The 17,833-nt window shown below is 43.8% G+C and overlaps 1 protein-coding gene across 4 annotated transcripts in view; it reads right to left on the reverse strand.

Moving 5' to 3' along the window:
- LOC146204598 (uncharacterized) overlaps positions 1 to 17,833 on the reverse strand; it is a 118,874-nt gene that overhangs the window by 85,240 nt on the left and 15,801 nt on the right. For all 4 annotated transcript variants that reach the window (XM_084589292.1, XM_084589291.1, XM_084589290.1 and 1 more), the window contains exons 3-4: positions 16,045 to 16,135; positions 14,964 to 15,040 (exon numbers count right to left, since the gene is read on the reverse strand). In XM_084589292.1, coding sequence (XP_084445418.1) covers positions 14,964 to 15,040; positions 16,045 to 16,135 — 168 coding nt within the window. The remainder of the gene's footprint in view (positions 1 to 14,963; positions 15,041 to 16,044; positions 16,136 to 17,833) is intronic.

A 17,833-nucleotide genomic window follows, 5' to 3' on the forward strand; every position in this document is an offset into this window, starting at 1 on the left:
CCGTTCTTCTTCTGTTTCCTGAATGCGTTGTTGCTGCCTTGTTGCATTCCAACGTTCTTGACTACTGCGTGAACACGTCAACAGAGTCTTCATTGTTCAAAGCATCCATTACAGTGTCGTTTTCCTCCTCTTCCTGTCAACTTTGAGAGAAGAGGCGACAGCAGCGCCTCCACTCGGTAGCAGCGCGGCTCCAGCTGCAGCGCGTCGTGCCTACTGACTGCCGCCACCACCCCACAACTCGACTTGGTAGCCCATCTCTCCCAGCTGGTATCACCTCATAGTGATGTCATCATCTTATCTGCGGCGTGCCGTGCCTACCGACCACCGCCACCACCCGACAACTCGACTTGGTAGCCCATCTCTCGCAGCTGGTATGACGTCACAGTGAAGTCATCACCTCATCCATGGCGCGCCATGCCTACTGACCGCTGCTGCCACCCAACGACTTGACTTGGTAGTCCATCTCTCGCAGCTGGTATGACGTCTCAGCCATCACGTGCTTACCGACAGTGGCTACGTGAAGAGCTGACAATGGGAGTAGCATTGCTTTTGCAATAAAACTGACAATGACAACACAGGTACAAAGATTTGAATTCATGGGGGAAGAAGTCTCTCACCATAACAACCAACTGCAATAAATCTTTTCGCTCCACAGAAGGAGCGTTTTCCAGTATAGTAAAACCTCGTTACAAGAGACACTCAAGGGAACTGAAAAAGATGTCTCTTGTAACCAAGGTATCTTGTAACCAAAAATTATTACTAACTCGTATGTGAGGCAGTTTAGATTTCCTTATCTAAATTCTGTTCCATATCAGTGTCCTGTTTTGTTGCAATATGTCAGGAAATAAAAAGGAGTGCTTCCTCTTGACTGGGGAGTCAAAATGTTCCCATTGCTTTAGCCACTGTCATCACATTCCTTTGTGACTGAAACAACAAGGATATTTGATTTCCCTGTCAAGAGGAGGCACTCCTTCTTGGTTCCCGACATATTGCAACAAAACAGGACATTGATATAGAACTGAATTTAGATACGGAAATCTAAACTGCCTCATATACGAGCTCGTACGAGTCAGTTGCGTTGCATGAGCACGCCTGGGTTAATTGTGTCTCTTCTAAATAGTGAAGTAACTTTAGGGACCTGCAAAAGTTGTCCTTAGTAACAGAGGGTCTCTTGTAACCGTATCTTTTGTATGCAAGTGTTAACATGGCAAATTAACCAAACCATTTTTATGTGTTTCTTATAACCGAGTATCTCTTGTAATCATCTCTTGTAATGAGACTATACTGTAGTACTTCAAGGAGTACTAAAAACAAATTACGACATTTTTAATGGAAGCGAGTGTGACAGGAATCACTCTCAAGAAACCAGACTTGCAGTTGTGGCATTTTGGCGGCATTCTTGTGCTTTTAGAAACCTCACCGAGTGGGCTCACATTACATTTAGGTACTGCGAGCGGTATCAATGCTGATGGCATAAATTTACAGCACTGCAAATTAATGCCCACTAACCTGGACTAATTCTTATTTTGTTCAATGTTTTCCGTACTTCGGAAATGCATATGTCTGCATTTTTGTCCGACATGCACGTTAAAGCCTTCAATGACTACACTGCTTTTTGGCATTGCGATCGAGCCTGAAATTATAATGAACTTTGCTACTGTAGTAAACCTAGGGCTACCAAGCCACATTTCAGCCTCCAGCCTTTTACTGCACGCTGGCCCTAGTCCTTCACTCACAATGGGTTTGGCTTAAGTATGGCTCTAGAGTGCCCATTCTTACATCACACTGGGGTAGTTTCGTAACTTCATGACACGCTTCCAGGTACACCCATTGGCTGCACACAGCATTTGGAATGCTTGTAACTACCGAACTAGTTCCTTAAGAAGCATGAAACTTTGCTACGATTAGTTTTAAGACACACTGGAGCACATTAGGAGGCCAGTGTAAATTTTGTTACAGTTGGCTGTTAAAAGATACCTCGTCATCATGAGTTGGATTGTACCCACTGCAGGGTGAAAGCCTCTCCCATATTACTCCAACTAACCCGGTCCTTCACTAGCTGCATCCACTTAACCCCTGCGATCTTCTTAACCTCATCTGCCTACCTCATCCTCTGCTGCCACCTGCTATGCTCTCCTTCTATTGGAATCCAATTGGTTACTTTTAGCAACCATCAGTTATCCTCTTCGCACTACATGTCCTGCCCATGCCCATTTCTTCTTCTCGATTTTGAATAGAATGTCAGTAACATGAGTTATTGTTTGGATTCACTTTGCACGCTTCATGTCTCTTCACGTTACACCACCATTTTCCATTCCTTAGCTCTCTGCATTGTCCTCAACTTAAATGGAACACCTTTTCGTTAGCCTCTACGTTTCAGCCCCATGGGTCAGTACCGGTAAGATTCAACTGCTATATACTTTCCTCTTGAGCGATACCAGTAAGCTGCAAATCATTATGTGCAAATATGTCCTAAATGCAATCTATCGCGACATTATTCTCGTAGTTATTTCCTTTCTGTGGTTCAGATCTGCAGTTACTACCTGGCCTAAGTAGATATATTCGCCTCCTATTTCCAGCACTTTGCTACCTATTTTAAATGTCTGTTGCTTTCCCAGAATGTTCACTATTACCTTAGCCTTCTGCATATTAATCTTTAGGCCTACCTTTCTGCTTCTTCTGTCTAGGTTATTAATCATTTGTTGCAAATTAGTCCCCTGAGTTACTTAACAAGGAAATGTGATCAGCGAATCACAGATTATCGAGATGTTCTCCATGAACCCTAATCCCTAACTGTTCTCATTCCATGTTTCTGAATACGTCCTCTAGCAAGCTGTAAATAGCACAAGGGAGATCATGTCTCCTTACCTAACGCATCCTTAATTGCAATTTTATTACTTTCTTTATGCAGAATTATGGTTGCTGTGGCAGTTACTAGACATACCTTCCAGCACTTTCACATATGACTCACCTACACCTTGATCTCGAAATGCCCCTATGACTGCTGAGGTTTCAACTGAGTCAAACGCTTTCTCGTAGTCAATGAATGCTATGTATAGGGGCTGGTTATATTCCGAGCACTTTTCTATCACCTGGTTGATAGCATGGATATGATCAATGATAGAGCATTCTTTCCGAAAACCTGCCTTATTTTTTGCTTATCTTGGTAAATCTTATCTAAGCAAATACTACCTTGTAAGTAACAGATAAAAAGCTGATTGATCTCTAATTTTTTAAGTCCTTAGCATCCCCTTTCTAATGAATTAGGATGTTCTTACATGATTTCGGTATATTTGATGTCATCAAGCATTGCATATACAGGGTGGCCAGTTTTTCTAGCACAGTATCCTCCCCTCGTCTTTCAACAAATCTCTAGTTATCTGATCCTCCCCACCTGTTTTCCCCCTTTTCACAGCTTCTACAGCTTTTATAACCTCGTCCTTCATCACTGGCAGAACTTCTGACTGCTTTTCCCTACTGCCAATCTCATTATTGTGTTGACTACTTCGACTACTGGATAGATCAGTATAGAACTCCTCGGCTACCTTGTCTTGTCAATATTAGAAATGACACTGCCCACCTTATCCCTCAATGCATACATCTGATTTTTGTCTATGCCTAATTTCGTCTTCACCACTTTCAGGCTATGTCTGTTCTTTAGAGCATGCTCAATTTCCCACATGTTATACTTCCTTATGTCGGCCACCTTACGCTTATTAGCTTTGACATCTCTGCCAATTCTACCCTGTCTGCTGGGTTGGAAGCTTTCATACCTTGGCGTTTCTTAATCAAATCTTTTGCCTCTTTCAATTGTTCACCGGTATCATAACTATCCTACCACCTACTTCTACCGTGTACTCAGTAATAATATCTCTGAAATTATTGTTCATGGCTTCTAAGCTAAGGTCGGCTTCCTCAGTTAGCACTGAATTTTGAGTTCTGTGGCGAAATCCTGAACTCTTGTATTTTTCCTCTCATTGCTAATTCGTTGATAGGCTTCTTTCTCACTAATCTCTTCGGTTCCCTCTTCAAATCCAGATTAATTTGAGACCTTACCATCCTGTGGTCACTGCATCGAACATTTCTGTTTACCTCTACATCCTGGACAATTTCAGGGTTAGAACACATTATGAAGTGAATTTCATTCTAGTTCCGATTCTTCCGTTTGCTGAAGAAGGCATTCAAGACTCAGAAGTTGTTACGTTCAGCGAACTCAATAACTACTCCCCCCCCCGCTATTCCTTGACCTAGTGTTCCTGTATATGCTCCCTAGGGAGCAGAGTTGCGCGACTGACATCCCTGCGCCGCTCTTGGCGATGACGTCAAACGTTCCATTCGAAGGAGGAGTCAACTTGCCAAGTGCAACAGGAGGAGCCAACTTTACAGGCGAAACACTTTTCTCGCCGCTTGCAGTGCCGTCAGCTGCCGTCGCATCGGATTCTAGTGTGTTCCCACCTTCTTTGTGCGCTCTAATGGCATGGCTATGCAGTGCAGAACGTTCTCTTCAAATATGACGGAGTGCAGTGCGCCAAACTGCACAAACCGCACCGAAAGCCCTGCGGAAGGTTAGTCCTACGTCGGCGACTGCAGTGGCTTTTAAGTATGGGCCGCGTGAAACAGCCCCAAAAGGAGCTCGAATATGCGAGGTAAGTTCTTTTCATTTCATCTGAATGCATTCTTTGCGCTTATAAAATGGCTTTGTTTATTAACTTTTGGGCGATCCCTAGATATGTTAATTTGCTTGCGCGTCTGCCGACTTCATCGCTCGAATTCCTCGCGGTGCACTTGAGAACTGCTCTTTTTCTGAGTGTAAGACACCAGCTCTTGCAGTATAATATGCTGGCGGTATATAATGCTACATCTCCTGCTTTTACTGACTGTCACCTCATCATTTCGTGAATCACCTTATTACTTCCCGTGCAATATTTTACTGGCCTTCCTTATATTTCCCCCTAACTTTCCACTAATGTAAGTCTGTTTTCACTCTAGCATCGCCGTTTACTAAGAGGGTCACGAGCGACAGTGAAGTGCAGAATTTAATGCGAAGCTAATGCAATGTACGTCTGAAAGTAAGTAAACAACGCGATTCATAACTTGCACGAAAACTATCTGTTGTGCTGGCTTTTTCTCTGGCCGACTGTGGTTTTAAAAGGTATAAACTGCATCCTTTTCCGTAACTAATGTCTCGATTTTCTTACTTGTGGTTCAGTTGCGTGTCGTTCTTGCCGTTCATTCGCTACTGTGTACTACAGTTAACGTCACCACGAAGCTGCGGTTAAAATTCTGATCGTGAATTCACCAGCGGGAACGATGGAAAATTGCGCAGAATGTGGTAATGCATATTTACTGCTATTTTTTGCACACTTCCATTGCGGGCATCATAAAAATTGTCATGAATTCATGATTGCACTGTCGCGTCTCTCATAACCTGGGTCCCTTTAGGACATTAAACCCCACAAACGAACCATGATTGCACTGTGCATCACCTGTTGCACATGGACCTTTTTTAAATACAAATCAAGTCAAAAGTGTTTGTACTGTCACCCGCAAAAGTTTGCGGGATCTCCAGCACGTGGCTGAGCGGCGGGAAACTGCATTCCTGCGCCATCTGCCGTCAAAGAGCACGGCGTCGAGGCTCACGGAAATGGCGCGCCAGGGGCGCTTTGCGCATGCCTGTCCTTTCTTCGCTATCAAGCATGTCTCATCACTAGCTTCACTAGCATTTATTCAGACAACGTTGCGCGTCGAGCAAAGCACACCGGCTTGCTTCATCGTTCATCTTACCCGCCAAAGCAGACACGCGACGATGATGACGCGGCGCATCAGCGGCTGCCGCGAGTGGCAAAAGCGCATCACGGGGAAGCTAGTGACGAGACATGCTTGATAGCGAAGAAAGGACAGGCAACGCAAAGCGCCCCTGGCGCGCAATTTCCGTGAGCCTCGACGCCGTGCTCTTTGACGGCAGATGGCGCAGAAATGCAGTTTCCCGCCGCTCAGCCACGCGCTGGAGATCCCGCAAACTTTTGCGGGTGACAGTACATGTTTTCTTCTGCACATAATCCTATGCAGAATCATTTCCCAGCAGACCAGTTTGAGTGACCAGGTCCTACTTCAAAGGAAGGAAACGACTCAAGCCAGATGTTGTGCCTACCATCTTTTCTGGTGAGTGAACCATTTGGAATTTTCAAGCTTGCATTGCTCTTAACTCTCCATTCATTGGAATACCAATAGTGTACTCTTGCTCATGCAGACATGCCTTTGCAGGCACTGGAAAACAGCACGGCTGATCAGCCATCCCGAATTGATGTTAGGTTAATACATTCAGCTCGATCACGCAGTATCTGTGACGTGCATGAGAATTATGAGGTGCAAAGTTTTCATTTTGCCTTTTTCACCTGAACAGCCGTATCAGTGTGCTGCGCTTGTGACTGCCCAGAACATGCATTCAGTATCAGCATATGAGATCTTTTAGTGTTCAGTGAACGATATGAATACTGAACATTAGGATTTTCTTTGAATAATACTAATTCTTCAGGCTTGGAACTAACTCTTCATTCATTGCAATGTCAACAATGTACTCTTGTTCATGCACGCACGCCTTTGCAGGCACTGGAAAACAGTTGAGCCGTCCCGATTATCGTTAGGTGAATGCATTCAGCTTGATCACACAATAGCTGTCTCGTGCATGGAAATTCTGCATTTTTATGACAAAAGAGTTGCAACACCAGAACAGTCCAATCAGTGTGCTACACCTGTGACTGCCCAGAAAATGCATTCAGTATCAACATACGAGATCTTTTAGTGTCCAGCAAAGGACATGAAGATTGAAGATTAGCCTTACTTTTGTAAAATCCAAATTCTGTAGGTTTGGAAACTACCGTGCAGCCAGCAACACCTAACACACCACCTTGGGAAGCCTCCTTTAGCATTGGAAATGCCAGAGCAGCCAGTGAAACCTTACGCACCGCCCAAATGGCAACCTGCTTTAGCATTGGAAGTTGGGGCAATAGAAATGTCAGAGTAGCCAGCGACCCTTTGCGTACCATCTAAACGGCAGGCTACTTCAGCATTGGAAGGTGAGGCAATGGTCCACTTTCTGAGCCTGCTATTGCTAACAATAAGTTGGGTTCAGTTCAGTTTAGTCGTTCAGTCATGTCCGACTCTTCGTGACACTATGGACCATATGACGCCACGCTTTCCAGTCTGTCATTATCTTCCTAACATCACATAACTTCATCTGCAGTGCCTCGAGGATGCCATCTAACCATCGCTTTCGCTGCCTACCCTTTCTCCGGTAACCCTCAACCTTTCCCAACAACAAATCTTTCTCCAGCGACTCTTCTCTTCTCATCAGATGACCAAAGCACCTGAGCTTTAACTTTAGAATTTGACCCTCCAATGAGCAGTCAGGGTTTATGATCGGCAATATCGACTGATTTGATCTTCTGGCCCTCCAAGGAACTCTCAAGAGTCTCTGCCAGCACCACAATTCAAACGCGTCAATTTCTTCGGTGGTCAGCCTTCTTCACAGTCCAACTCTCGCATCCATACATCACAACTGGAAAGACCATAGCACAAGTTATACGGATCTTGGTTGGCAGTGTAACGTCTCTGCTCTTTACTAGGCGGTCAAGGCTAGCCATGGCTCTCTTTCTCAGAAGCAGGCGTCTCCTAATTTCATGGCTGCAGTCTCCTTCCAGGGTAATCTTGGAGCCCAAGAAGGGAAAATCTGTCACAGCTTCCACTTCTTGTCCCTTGATGCTCCAAGACTTGATAGGGCAAGACACCATGATCTTTGTCGTTTTAATGCTCAGTTTAAGCCCAAACTTCTCACTCTCTTTCTTGTACGCGCATCAGAAATCTCTTGAATTCCACTTTACTTTCTGTCATTAAAGTGGTATCGTCCGCATATCTAAGGTTTTTGATGTTTTCCAGCAATATTCACTCCAGCTGAAGACTCGTTCAGATCGGCCTTCCTCATGATGCACTCAGCATATAGGTTAAATAGGCAGGGAGACAGTATGCAGCCTTGTCTCACTCCTTTCTCAATCGGGAACCAATCAGTAAGACTATGCTCAGTTCTGTCTGTGGCCTCTTGTCCTTCATACAGGTTCCTGAGGAGACAGATGAGGTGAATTGGAACACCTATCTCTTGGAGAGCTTGCCACAATGATCTACGCAGTAAAACGCTTTTGCATAATCAATAAAGCAGAAGTAGATGTGTTTCTGGAACTCTTTTGTTTTTTCCATGATCCAGCAAAGGTTTGCAATCTGGTCTCTCGTTACTCTTCCCTTGCGAAACCCAGCTTGCACGTCCGGAAGCCCCCGATCCACATACTACCGCAACCTACCTTAGAGGATTTTCAACATCACCTTGCTAGAATGCGAAATAAGCGCGATGGTGCGGTAGATGGAACAATCTTTGGCACTGGCTTTCTTTGGAATGGGGATGTAAACTGACTTCCTCCAATCCCATGGCCACTGCAGAGTTCTCCAAATTTGCTGACATAAGTTATACAGAACGTTAACAGCGTCATCGTTAAGGTTTTGAAGCAACTCAGCTGGAATGCCATCAATTCCACTAGCTTTGTTCTTAGCAAGCCTGGCTAAGGCCCATTCAACTGCACTCTTTAGGATGCCCGGCTTGAGATCAGTGATCACAACCATCTTACGTTGGGTTTGCACATCCGGGTCTTTCTTGTACAGTTCTCCTGTGTTCTCGCCATCTCTTCTTTATCTTTGACGCTTCAGTGAGGACCCTGCCTCGTTTTTCCTTTATCACGCCCAGCTTAGCAGAGAAGCTTCCTTTGATATCTTTGTCTTATACCGAGCTCTTGTGTTCCTCAATTGGCTGTTGTCCTCAACTGCTTAGCACTGTTGGGTAGCCGACCCTTATTGTGCCACAGATTCTCCTTCTGACACTTAAACTATTGCACTCCTCGCACTGTGGTTAAGCATGAAGTGTGTCTTCAGGCAACATATTTTTATCTGTGAGCAGGAACCTCGAAAGAAGACCGGGCGCTAGAGCTGGAGCGACCGCTCAACCCAGACCTCCTCAAACAGCTTTCAGCTGAAGACACTTAACCATGTTGAACGTCTTTCCTGGTTTCTCTTCTTTTCTTTTATAACAGTGCAGCGCCTACGATTTACTCCAGTATTGTACTCAAATGATATCTGTATGGCTGACATTGTGTCTACTTCCCCCTGACACTACAACCACCATTTGGCAGCTTAGGCTGAAACTGAAAATAGATGCTCTGTATTATTAACTAGCCACACAAACTCCAATGTGGTGACTCATGCTTACCTTTCAGAAATAACCTTTGTCTTTCTACACCATGCATTATCCCAAATAAAAAAAGTCAATGAAAAACTAGTGTCTACCCCCTTTAAGGTGTTATGGCCTTTAATGACAACCAGTGTTTGAGCACAGAGCCTGCATGTCCCTCTGAGTGTTCAGCATTACAGTGAAGTGTACAGTGATTGTCAAATACAACCTCTTTAGGTTCTCTACTTATTCTGCAGTAATGGTGTTATGTAGTGTATCTGTTACAGGAGCACTAGTCTGCTGTATACAATAAAGTTCTAAATACAAGCTGTTTGTAAAGTGTTTTTCTAATCCCTATCTCCTGCACAGAAGTAGGTTGCCAGTCTATGTCTGCATGCTAACTAGATTTGCCTACTTTGGTTAACTGCTCTACTTATCAAAAAGCCCTGAAGGACCCTCTGATAACGATGGTATTTAGGGGGGACAGAAATGAAGATGAATATTAAAATACAAATTGGAATGCTACAATCGTAGCATTTTGCGTTACAGTCAATGCAGCCATTAGAAAAAGACAAATTCATATATTAAAAACGGAATGATGCTTGCAAAAAGCACGCGACTGGATAAGGGCAGTTTGAATGATCGCAGCATGGAAAATTTTCAGTGGACGAATGCAAGTCATATATGGTGCTATAGGTAATACAGTCGAACCCGGTTATATCGAACCCGGATATATCGAATTTTGGTTATATGGAACTCACGAAATATCCCCTTGAAAATCCCATGTAAAAGTATAGGAAAGCCGCGTCATATATCGAACTCAATTTCACCGGTCGTTCAATATATCGAACTCCGCACCACGCACTGGAAAGTGTGCCTTCCCCAAAGACGATCGCATCACCCTTGGCCGTTTGCCGCGTGACGTTTTCAAGCCACGCGCGGAAGGAATGAGAGGGGACAGTTCGGCGACGGCTGGTCTGGGCAGCGCCGTGCTCATTCCCCAAAGGCGCGCGCATCTGCAGTTATCGTTTCCCGCGCGCCAGCACATGACATTTGCAAGCCATGTGCGTGGGTGTGCCCATTCTTTTGCCGAGCTATCTCTCTCCTTCAGCATGCGCAACGCATGCGCCAAGCCAGCTCAGCCCGTTTTCAGAGAGATGTCGGACGCTTTCTCCAGCGTGTGCTGCGAACCCTCTGCGTGCAGCGGCACGGCGGCTGACGTGGCTATGGCGCCTGCGGATGTTAAGAAGCGGCAGCTCCCTCTGTTTTTTTTTTGAGAGAGAGAGAGTCATCCTTTCTTATCTTTGTGCCGTACGCGCGGCGTAGCGTAAGATATGGCGGCTGCGGACGTTAAGAAGCAGCAGGGTATTTTTTTTTTTTATCGTTTATCCTTGCATGTATGAATCAGCGAAAGCACGCGGCCAGCTGCTGCGATCATGACGCCCGCCCCAAGCGCGGCGTGATAAATCGAACCAGGCTTGTGCAATCAAGTCATCACGGGCAGTCTGCCAAGTTCGCTCCCCGCCACCGCAGGAGCTATCAAAAGATAAACGCGCCCTGACATTATCGCTGCGCAGCATCTTGGCACACTGCAATGAGCTGTGGAAGAGACGACCGAAACGGACTGATGCGCGCCGTCGACATGCAAGCGAAAATGCTCGTGATTTCTGCCGCCGCGGCGAAACAGAAACCTTGTTTTGAGCTGCCGCGTTGGCTCCAGAGGCGAAAGGGACGCAGTTCCAACTAGTTTGAAAATTTTCACTCTGTCACTGCTGCTCGTCGCTGAGATCGCTCAGTCCCTTGCATGTGAGCGAGCTGGCCTTAATGCATTTTTTTTTTCAAATTCTCGGGTGCAAAAATGGAGGGTGGGTTCATTATGCGAGTGGGTTGATTACGCGACAAATACGGTATCGTTTTCTTTGCTGTGCCGTCACAAGCCGATTTCTGTATATCGAATTATCGATATATCGAACTATTTCGCGATCCCCTTCGAGTTCGATATATCAGGGTTCGACCGTATACTGCAAGATAATGGAGCGCGAGCAAGTCTGCGACCTGTGCTATTGGTTCAATTCGCCTGTCTGTCAATTGCATAGCTTTAGACTGCCTGGCTTTGCATTGCGTGCAGCGGGGTTTCGTTGTAAGCTTCGTCTAATATTTCAGACGATACCTACAGAATCGTGCATTGTAATGTTCTTTCTGCCGAGGGATGCAAAATGTTTCCACGCAAAACTTGCGTAGTATAGTCATTACTTGTATTTTTACATCATTAATGTGACAACTACGAGCTACTGCAGCCGTTTCGCCATCTCTGACAGATCATGCTGTGCCAGCATGTTATGCGAATCAGATGAGTTTTCGAAGTTATGTTTTTCAGAAAATGCACGATGCACTTGGCATCGATGCCTGCGCCTTTATACAGCGCGAGGAAAAAGGATGCCTGTAAATAGACCGCGATGTACATGCCAATAAAAAAAACCGAACTGCTTTACATCGTCTGCCCCGCCGTGATCACAGCCCCTGTACGCCCAAGGAGTGGCTTTCCCGCGGAGCACCCCTGTAGACGCAAGGAGCGGCTTTCCCGTAGAGCTTGGAACATAATGTCGGATCTTCGCGCAACTCTGCTCCCTGCGGGAGCATATACAGGAACACTACTTTGACCAAATGCCATAGTTACCCACTGCCTAGTGTCCAGCTTGTTTTTTACCTACTTTGGCACTGAAATCACCTATCAGAACAGTATAGTGTGTTTTTATTTACCCACTGCAGATTCTACATCGTCACAGAGGCTTTCGACTGCCTGGTCATCATGACTACATGTAGGCGCATAGGCCTGTACTGTCTTCAGCTTATGCCACTTGTTAAGCTTAATTACAATTCATGCCACCCTCTCTTTAATGCTTAAAAACTCATCTATGTTCAAGGAAGCTTACTCCTGGTTCTTGTTTATCCGGTAAACCGCGATATGCTTATTTATAAGGAACCCTACTCTTAGTTCTCATTTATCAGTTAAACCTCAATAATGCAATACATACCTGCCATTTATATGTCTCCTATGACCTCCTAACCTCACTAAGCCCTATGATATCCCATTTCATGCTCTCTAGTTCCTTTACCAGCCACTGCTAAACTAGCCTCACTAGCTACAGTTCTAGCATTACATGTTGCCAGGGCCAATTTCGAATGCTGGCCTGTTCAGAGCCCAGAGCCAGAAATTCTTAGCACCCTCGGCTGAGTCATCGGTCTGACTGCTGCCATGGTCAGTTGCTCCACAGCCACTGGGGACTGAGGGCCGGCAGTTTGTTAGAGTAATCATAGGAGGTTGTGGCCAATTACTGCACCAGGGTGGCCAAATCTTGTTCTGGTGAGGGAGTGCATTTCTGGAGGTGTTCACCGGAATCAGGCTGCACCCCAAACCAGTTTATGCAATTCCATCAAGATGAAGATTTTTTTTTTTTTTTTAATCCAGTGGAGAATTGCGCGGCATCGGAATTCAAAGCCTGGTCCTCTTGCATGCAAGACAGGTGTTCTACCTGCCCCTCCCAAAATTGTCGTGCTTTGTTAATATTGTAACAGTACAGAAGAAGATGAAGCTTACAACACAAGTGAAGGAGAAAGACGTTGAAAAAAGACTCTCGTGCCGGACGCAGTGCCGTTGACCAGTTGAGCTCCCTGCCCTATCGTCTTGCTGTTCAGCGCTTCGACGTCTTACCCCCGTCGTAACAATATAGCATGCGCTTAAACTACTGACAGCATTTTTAAGGGGCAAAATTTCTGCAATGCATTTTTGCCACAGTAATACGAAAACTCGCAGTTCAGATAATGGATAAGGTGGAAATGTACACAGCTGAAAGGGACCAATGAGTTTTTGTTGCATTAATATGGATACCAGGAAACCGCAACTGTGGATAACAAAATCGTATTACAGTTAAAAACTGCTAGAACAGTTTGCATTCAAGTGGAACGGTGTTTTTTATCTGCCATTTGAAAGCGGTCTTTCTCACAGCCACCTGATCATCATCCCAATGCATAGTCAAAGTGCAACAATTCAACAATTCGTCTTGACAGGCGACCGCTATCATTACATGCTTGGGAGCTTTGTGAACCTTTGTGTTACTGGCATTTTAAATGAAGCCCGCTTTCCAGAAGAAATTCTCAATGCGACATACAATGGGCTTGCAGGACTGAGGAAACTGTGACAATGGAAAGGAAAGCATACGCATTACGTGTGTGGTTTGGCTGGTGTGGTTGCAGCATTTCAAAGTTTTTCTTTCTCTTATGGTTGCTTTTTGGTGACCAGATTTAATTGCTGTAACCGATAATTTGCTAGACAGCATTGCTATAATCAGTTAATTTGAGCATAGAAAACATCAAAAAGCTGACGGAGCCACACTAGTTCATTGTTATATCCGATATATTGTTATGTGGGTTTGACTGTACAGCACCACCTGACGAAGAGCTCAACATGCCACTGCATTGACACTGAAACCAGGATTGCTTTGCCAGATGGCGCTGGCATGCAGTTCGAGGAATGGCTAGGCGCGTAGCGATAGGAGTCTCCTACTTTCGCTTATGAAAGTACTTCCAAGGAACATAACCAAAAGTGATGAGAATCAAAGGCACTGTCATAAGAAAACATATGCCAGTGTCGTGAAGTGTCTAGAGAAGCTGATCAAAAACAACATATGGACTATTCTGGCTAATCACGGATGTATATGCAGAAGCACTATCACGGAACTCCTTTAGCAGTCTTGTTTTTCATCTGTTCTGCTTGGAATTAAAATCTGCTTCAAAAAAAGTCAGACTGGAGTAATGACATCTATCTATTACAATTACCTCACTAGTCACAATGATGCAATTGCACAATTATGCTTAATTAGTCCTGTATAGTCTTACCTAGGTTCTAATCTTGATTAGTCTTATTTAGCCTCAATATTTCAAATTAGGCAAAAGTAACCATGGGAAATCATTATTTGTGGTATAACTGGCAGTATATTAATTTGTAAGTAATCCTACTTAGTCATGGCTAGTCTTAACTAAGCATTAGTTATGCACAGCAAAATTTTTGCCTGTTAAGCTTAGCTATAATGTCAAAGTAACATAGCTGCTTAAAAGGCTTCACACACACACTGACAAAATTCAAGAATACATAAAGTAATGCTCTTACATTAAAAACAATGTTTGGTTTGGTTTGGTTTGATTTGATTTAGCAGGTTTAACGTCTCAAAGCAACTCAGGCCATGAGTGACGCCGTAGTGGAGGGCTCGGAAATTTCGACCATCTAGCATTTTTCAGCGTGCACTGATACGGTACAGAGCACGGATGCCTTACTTTTCACCTCCAACGAAAAGCGGCCGCTGCGGCCAAGGTTCGATACAGCGTCCTTGGGTACGGCAGTCGAGCGCAGTAGCCACTGAGTCACTGCAGTGGGGCTTAAGAACAAAGTTAAGCATGCCCTAATACTTAAGAATTGTATCACTCACACACAAAAAAAAAGAAAAAAAAAAAGGGGAATATGATCTAATGCACATTACGCACCAAGTACAGCTGTATCAAGAACTGTGAACTACATTCTACTGGAGTCATTATGAGAGCGGCCCATCTAAAATGAGAGCTCTGTTTCATCCCCTCAAAAGTTATGAAAATGTTTTCACCACCATTAAGAACATAGTATGGTACTTAAGGAAATGCCTACCTTTGAAATTTCATGAATATTTTTCAGGAGAATAGAGTCTTCCTCAGGTGTGTACTTTCCAGTATCAATGGTAAGCCCTGAAAGATAATTAACAGAAGACAGAATTATTGTTAATAAAAAATACTTTCTTATTATATCAGTAGTGTATGCCACATAAACAATTAAAAGCACCGCCCTCAATATATATATATATATATATATATATATATATATATATACATCGGTATGTTCAGACAAGAACGATAATTGCGGTCCCGTGACCATTTCTTGTTTTGAATTAAATTTTTATATTTGGTGGGTAAATGTCTCGACACAAAGGAATGAACCTTAGTTTTGCAAGATACAGCATAGCTTTTTTTGGAGAAAAATCATATATTACCGGAGATAGAAAATGCCGTTTTTGGTATTTCAAAAATTGCAAGTTTGGAGACCTGATGCTTCCGGACTAAGATTTTGTCATCTATTATTTTTTACTCAATAAATCCGCACATTCCCTTTTATGAAAGTTATTAGAAACATGTTTTGATATTGTAGTTGATTTAGTAAAAGAAACGCAAACTTTGCTTCAGGAGCAGTGCACTACAAAAATTTTAATTTTCAACCTTATAACTTCTTTTCTTTATTATGCCGGTTAAGTTCTTAATTCCACAGAAAGTTTGGAGCTCCACATCACTAAGTGTGTTCTCCACAATGCATCAACATCACCCAAAATTTGAAAACCTCAAAAAGGGGAAACTGATTTCAGTTTTAAAAAAATATATCATCTACAATTTTTTGTTAAAATCCCTCTCAAGAATCCCCAGTACATCAGAAATAGTACACTGAAAAATGTGTTGCATTATATTGTTTAAAATTACCGACAATTTGGTCCAGCCATCAAATTTTTGTTCACTTGAAGTTCAAGTTACTCAGAGACTATAGTCCTAGTACCTTAAGAATTTAAAGTCTCTAAAATAAGTAAATATTACTGACTGGTACTGTTAACCATCACTTGAGGGACATTGCAGGGAGGGAAACAACACCAATAAATCTGACGATTCATTGCATTAAGTTACATGTCAATAATAAAATAGGCAAATACCTGTAACTTTCTCGTAATGCAAAGTAGCATCCAGGGATGGCTTCGTCTTGAAATGAATGGTTGGAAAACGACGCTGTCCATTCATATAGGCCTTAAAAGAGAAACATAAGACAAATGGCTCACTTCACCGTTACCAGCACATGAAAAGAATGGCACACTTCACAACACAAACATCTGTGGCCTTTTTATAGACATTCACCACTACACAAATAAACCTATTCGTTATCCACTAAAGCAAGTTGTTTGGTTTGTTCGTAGGATTTAACATATCAAAGCGACTCGGGCTATGAGAGATGCCGTAGTGGAGGACTCCGGATATTTTGACCACCTGGTGTTCTTTAATGTGCACCGACATCGCACAGCATACAGACGCCACTCTGTTTCGCCTCTATCGGGATCGAATCCAGGTACTTCGGCACAGTAGTCGAGCATCTTAACCACAGCACCACCGAGGCGAGGTGAAGCAATTTGTGCACTAATTATTAAAACCATTGTTTTCAAAATCATTGCCATCTATCTATGTCATAACTGCAGTTTAAAACTAAGCAACACACAGCAGCACTAAGTCTAGCAATCAAATCAGCACTGTATAACCACACGATGCACAGATGGCCTGCATGCGGCATCACAGGCACTATGATGATGGACCATGCTTCACAGAGCACATTGTAGATTAGACACGCATATTTGCACTGTGTCCTCGGTCTATCACCATGGCAGTTGCAATTACCAGCCGAATGAACAGCTTCAACAGCCAATTTTCAAGCTTGCTATTTCCATGTGCATTATAAAAATTAGAGGGGTTCAACACTGTCGAACTGAATGTGGAGCGAAAGCTTTGACTGCGGGCGACCGAGCGTTGCATCGAACATAACCAACGTTTTAAGCAAAATCTATTTTTATGCGGTGAGCATGCTATGCCAGCAGACGCTTTCCTGCTCCACTTGGTCAGCTCACCGCGGCAGTGCGCATCTGTTGAGATGGCGCTACCCTCTTCCTCCTCCTCTCTAGCGAGAGCAGCTGGCAGCAGAAAACGCGGCGCACCTGTGGCGAAAGCGTGAAAACCGGTCTAGGCAACAGGGCAGTCGTTCAGGCAGTGGCGAAATGCTCGAGTAGCGTAGTGTACCTTTGGCTACAAAATTATAGTTTACATTTAAGCTCCGCCTTTAAGGATATGACACGATAGCGTAGGCTACCAGCCCACATATAAAACACTGCTTTAATTAAGTCAGATGAACGTGCCTGCGTGGCGTAGGAGTAACGCGAGTTCTAATGACATGGCAGGCTGATTCTAACGGCACACTCCCATGTGAAAGAAGATGCCCGAGTTAGCGAAATCGGTTTCTAGGCAACGGGATGCCCTTCAGCCACTCGCGGAATGCTCAAGGGTATTGTAGTGAAACTTTCACTACAAAACATAGTAATATGTTTACTGTGGCAGCAGTAATTTTCGAAGCCCTGATACGTTTCAGTGTCTAGCAAACCACTATTTTCAAAATCCCTGACTTTTCCAGGTTTTCTATAATTATTTCAGGTCAAATTCCCTGACAAGTGAAGAGGCTCAAAAATGCAGCTGCTGGTGATAATGAGCATAGACGAATAATTCCCAATAAAAAGCTATTAATCACATTCTCCAATTTACAAATGTAAAAGGCTGTTATTAGTGTTAATGATGGGCAAGAACATAGCAAGTTCACTGAAAATTAAAAGTGCACTGAATGCCAGCCTCAGCAGAACTCTTTGATACTAACAGTTGCGAAATCTCCTATACGTCCCATGTATAAAAAAA

This window comes from Amblyomma maculatum, chromosome 1 (genome assembly GCF_055883805.1).
Source record: "Amblyomma maculatum isolate TAMU_Amacu chromosome 1, ASM5588380v1, whole genome shotgun sequence".
Taxonomy (NCBI): Eukaryota; Metazoa; Arthropoda; class Arachnida; order Ixodida; family Ixodidae; genus Amblyomma; species Amblyomma maculatum.